This window comes from Zeus faber, assembly GCF_960531495.2.
Source record: "Zeus faber genome assembly, chromosome: 7".
NCBI lineage: Eukaryota > Metazoa > Chordata > Actinopteri > Zeiformes > Zeidae > Zeus > Zeus faber.
The window spans coordinates 25,100,533-25,105,532 of NC_137203.1; the positions used below are offsets into that span (position 1 = coordinate 25,100,533).

A 5,000-nucleotide genomic window follows, 5' to 3' on the forward strand; every position below is an offset into this window, starting at 1 on the left:
CCTTACGAGGTCCGTACTTTGCACATTTAACAACCATTTGAGGTGTGATTGTAATGTAAAAGGTTATATCTGCAAGCCCAGACATGTACAAAATATATACCTATGTATATTGTAAAGCAACGCCGGTGCACGTCGACCTGCGCAGTAAATGGCCATTCGTTTATTAGAAAACAAAAAAGAAATAAAAACAATAGAATAAAACGACGGTAATAAATGGTAATACAACATTATGAGTAGTAATACAAATAATAACAACTGGAGCAGCCAAATTTGACGCAATAACCCCAGCAGTGCGCCTCAGAGGGAGGGAGCGAGGGAGGAGGGGGAGCACCGGGGATGTGAGACTAAAGCGTTCTATGGGGGAGGGGGTTCGTCCAGGGGTGTGGAGGTCTGAGTTTAAAAAGGCAAGCAGCGCCAACCCTCACTCTCACATACAACAAGTCACCGTCTGCAGATCCGCTGCAACTTGGAACCTCTCAGTTGTCCCTGTAGGTTCTGCCTTGACTTGGCTGTGAACACCCCTAGAGCCCGGGAATTTAAAGGAGTCCTTGAAAACGAAGGATTTTTTTTTTTTTTTTTTTTTTTTTTTTTTTAAGATTTTTATTTTCTCCCACAGTAGAACTTGAGCATGGAGGCCACCACTTTGGAATACGGAGACAGCTATGAATATTATGATGACAATGACACTGCTTGTGACTTCTCGGAGTGGGAGCCCTCCTACTCCCTCATCCCCGTCCTCTACATGCTGATCTTCATCCTGGGCCTGTCGGGGAATGGCGTTGTCATCTTCACCGTCTGGAGATCCAAATCCAAGCGGCGGGCAGCTGATGTCTACATTGGTAACCTGGCTCTGGCTGACCTCACCTTCGTCATCACCTTACCTCTCTGGGCCGTGTACACAGCGCTGGGCTACCACTGGCCCTTCGGCGTGGCTCTCTGCAAGATCAGCAGCTACGTTGTGCTGGTAAACATGTATGCCAGCGTTTTCTGCCTCACCTGCCTCAGCTTTGACCGCTACCTGGCTATCGTGCACTCCCTGTCCAGCAGCAGGCTGCGGTCACGCGGCACCATGTTGGCCTCTCTGGGGGCTATTTGGCTCCTCTCCGGCCTGCTGGCCATACCCACTCTGCTTTTCCGCACCACCGTCCATGACCTCAACAGCAACCGCACCACCTGCGCCATGGACTTCAGCCTGGTGACTATCAACCAGCGGCATGAGTACCTATGGATTGCCGGGCTCAGCCTGTCCTCCTCGGCCCTGGGCTTCCTCCTGCCCTTCCTGGCCATGACCATATTCTACTGTTTCATCGGCTGCACCGTCACCCGCCACTTCAACAACTTGCGCAAGGAGGACCAGAAGAAGAAGAGGCTGCTGAAGATCATCACCACACTGGTGGTGGTGTTCGCCATCTGCTGGACACCGTTCCACGTGCTGAAGAGCATGGATGCCCTCTCCTACCTGAACCTGGCGCCCAGCTCCTGTGGCTTCCTGCGCTTCCTCCTGCTGGCCCACCCCTACGCCACCTGCTTGGCCTACGTCAACAGCTGCCTCAACCCCTTCCTGTATGCCTTCTTTGACCTGCGCTTTCGTTCCCAGTGCCTGTGCCTTCTCAACCTGAAGAAAGCCATGCATGGCCAGATAAGCTCCATGTCGTCTACCCTCAGCGCCCAGACTCAGAAGTCGGAGGTTCAGTCTCTGGCCACCAAGGTGTGAAGAGGGAGCGAGACAGGTGGGAAGCAGGGCTGCGGGCCAAACCTGGTGTCCCACCACTGGAACACTTGTTAAAAATGTTTTGTGTCCATGGGTTCTGAGGCTGGTAAGACATGACCGAGATGATGAACTAACACTCACATTTATCAAAATCCTTCTGTTTTCCTGCTTGTTGCCGCGTGGGAAGATATGTCTGCGTCTGAGGTGGCTGGTAGAGTGTCACCCCATGAACTCTGGAGCTGGAGCCAGCTGGCTGATCTCCTCTGCTGCTTTTTCTCGCTCAAACTATGATATGAAAAAAAAAAAAGTCTATATTTTTTTGTTTCTCTTGCTCTGCAAAATGTATCCTCTGTATGATGAGGGACTTGAAAAGTAATTTCAACATTACAAGTTGGACGTTTTGAATTGTCAGGCGACACATGTAGTTTCTATGTTACATGTAAACGTGTTTACACTGGGTAAATCATAGACTTGTACAGTATTTTCATACCATGGAAGTTTCTTTTCATGAATTGCTGTTTTGTTTTAGAAGCACTTGTTAAATTAACAGAGTCAGAAACTGTTGTCTGTGCATAATGTGGATGTGTGTGTGCAGGGAAATCAGCCGGAGCAGCGTCATCTAACGCTTGTTGTTTTGTAAAGACAGAGGGAAGGAGGGAGGGAGAACGGGAGGGAGGGGTCTTGAAAGAGGAGAGAAGGTGTTGCGGCCTAATTATATCGTTTGTGGAGGAGACAGGGGCAGACAGGCAGATGGCAGTTGACAAATGTTGTTGGCAAACGGGATCGGGGCGGGGCAGCGTGAGGGGTTGGGGGGGTCTCACGGTGTCATGCCCTTGTGATTAAAGAACAGGAGGCAACTTCAAAAATGTTTTATTTTCTTGATGTACATAATTTTTTATATTTTTGACATCAGTGTAACTAACTACTCAATTAAAGAGGTGTTCTATGAACGAAAGCTCTTCTCGATTTGTCGTCTTTGTGTGTGAAATCCAAATCAATTTCGTTGATAACAGCTCTGGTAATGAAATGTGTTTCAAAGGCCCGGAGAAAGAACACCACAAAACATGACTGAAACAACAACATGGTCAATAATATGGTCATTCTGGGGGGTCTCTTTTTCATTGAATCCACAAAGTTTCACTGAAGAGCATCTACTTACACCATCATGTTATTTTAGGGATAAGTATGCTGAGAGGGCCCCGGCTTTCTTATGAATTCCTTGCATTTGGTTCACACCTTCAGACTAATAGATCTCTAATCTCTATTCATTCACAGCCAGTATCCAGACTGTAACGGGATTATGCAAAATAAAGGTTCTCCTGGGTGTCTCCACACTCCACACTCTCTTGTGATTGCCATTGCTTGTGGTTTGCCGATTAATTAGTTGAGACTCGCTCGTAGGCCGCGATCAAGGGCCTTTGAGTGTGGATCACTTTCTTCAGATCTATGCCGCCCTGGCCAGTGAAATAATCAAGAGGGCACCAGACAGATTTTTATCCAAACACACATTCGGCCCATTTTGTCTCGGCGGTAGAACTGACTTTGGACGGTTTGGGAGGTAAAGATAAGTGTCTACAGTGCACCAGCCCCAAGATCAGCTGCTCTTTTAGACTTTACTAGCTATCCACAGGAGGGCAAGTCCAGCCCCACCCACCACCACCACCACCACCACCACACCAAACATGTTCCCTGAATAATGGGGTCATTACCAATGAGTGACTGTTCTGAGGGATCCTTTGATTTGACAGTAATGAGCTCTGTTGGACATAATCACTGTTTAGTGATGGCTGGCGGCAGGGGTGGGAGGGCGGCGGAGGAGGATCTCAACCCTGGCAGAAGTTGGGCTACTGGACAAGTCAATATTTGTGCCCGATGACAAGAGATTGCAGTTTTGAGTGGTCGAGGGATGGGTGGGTCGGGGGGCTCGGGTTCGGGCTGGGGGCCGCCGTCTGCAGATGCTCAGATAGAGTGGAGGGCATTTTTTTTTCACCAAGGGGCAGTAAAAAGTAGGAATGAACTGCAGCGTGTGAGGTGATGGGATGGAGAGGACTTTGGACGATTGCCGTCCTATAGGCTCGTCTGGCGGTCTGTCCAAAACTAACAACATATGTGAAACAAATGGCAAGAATGTGAGTTTTGGCCATTCATCTGTCCTCTGTGTGTGTGTGTGTGTGTGTGTGTGTGTGTGTGTGTGTGTGTGTGTGTGTGTGTGTGTGTGTGTGTGTGTGTGTGTGTGTGTGTGTGTGTGTGTGTGTGAGGGACCATGTGTTACCCATCGGCAATCCCAGAGAATGGAACATGTCTGACAGTGGTAAGGTCTCGAAATAAATCACCCGTGATGGTAACTCTGAGCGTGTGGGCTCATTCATCCCTAACAGGGAAAAACAGACACGTTCATTCTTTTTATGGCTGTCTTCTATCTACATGTAGCTCAGTTATATTATTTTTGAGCGGTTGTTATTCAAAGCTTAATATAGTTCTGTGAGCCCCGACTTCTGTTTCTATGGTGTAACCACATTGCGAATCAAGCACTTAACAGCTCGCAGGGTTACGGCCGTTTGCATCCACGTGTGCCGGTAAGACCACAACGGCTCATTTACATTGTATTCAACCTTGAGTGGATGATACCGACTCTAAACTGGTGATAATAGATTTATGATAAGATAGAGAGAGACATGGTGGACCAGATTTGGCATGGTAGACTGGTTCGACTTGCTGGTGCGGTTGAGTTGGGCTGACAGCTTGTCCAATGGCGTTAGCCGGTAAGACCACTTTGGGATAAGTCATCCAGAATACCAGCTGACTACAGCAGCGGGGGTAAAAAGGGGCTACACTTGATGGGGAGAAAAACAACGCCTCTTGGCCTCTGAACGTGCGCAAATGTTGTTTGTGCGTGTGTGTGTGTGTGTGTGTGTCCATGGTGTAGTGTGACGTGGTGGAGGGTTAGGGTTTGGAGTATTCTTCTAGTATTGTCATGGGGAATTCAACCGTGTTAATCCTTTGGAGCAATTTAAAATGTATAATTCCCTGCCAAACAGAAAACAACTAAATAGGTACCATTAGTGTGTGTTTCAGTTATTGAGCATTGTTAGTCAGCTGACCACAGTGTGTCGCACGTCACACTGCTACTAGGCTGCAATCTTAGACATATTTCAATGTGCCAATTTGGGGTATATTCCAATAATTTTCAGGTTTTTAGACATGGGACTTAACTTGAGACTTGACTTTTCCAAAGAGCTTGTATCATAAAACAACAACGACAACAAATAACTTGAAATATAAGTAACTA

The 5,000-nt window shown here is 47.6% G+C and overlaps 1 protein-coding gene across 1 annotated transcript; it reads left to right on the plus strand.

Annotated features, from left to right (window-relative positions):
• Positions 1 to 628: 628 nt before the first annotated feature.
• Positions 629 to 2,349, plus strand: aplnra (apelin receptor a; the record flags this gene model as incomplete). The annotated part of the gene is made up of 1 exon (XM_080003714.1): positions 629 to 2,349. The coding sequence occupies one exon, from the start codon at positions 629 to 631 to the stop codon at positions 1,712 to 1,714; it is 1,086 nt and encodes a 361-aa protein (XP_079859840.1). The 3' UTR covers positions 1,715 to 2,349.
• Between the last annotated feature and the right edge of the window lie 2,651 nt (positions 2,350 to 5,000).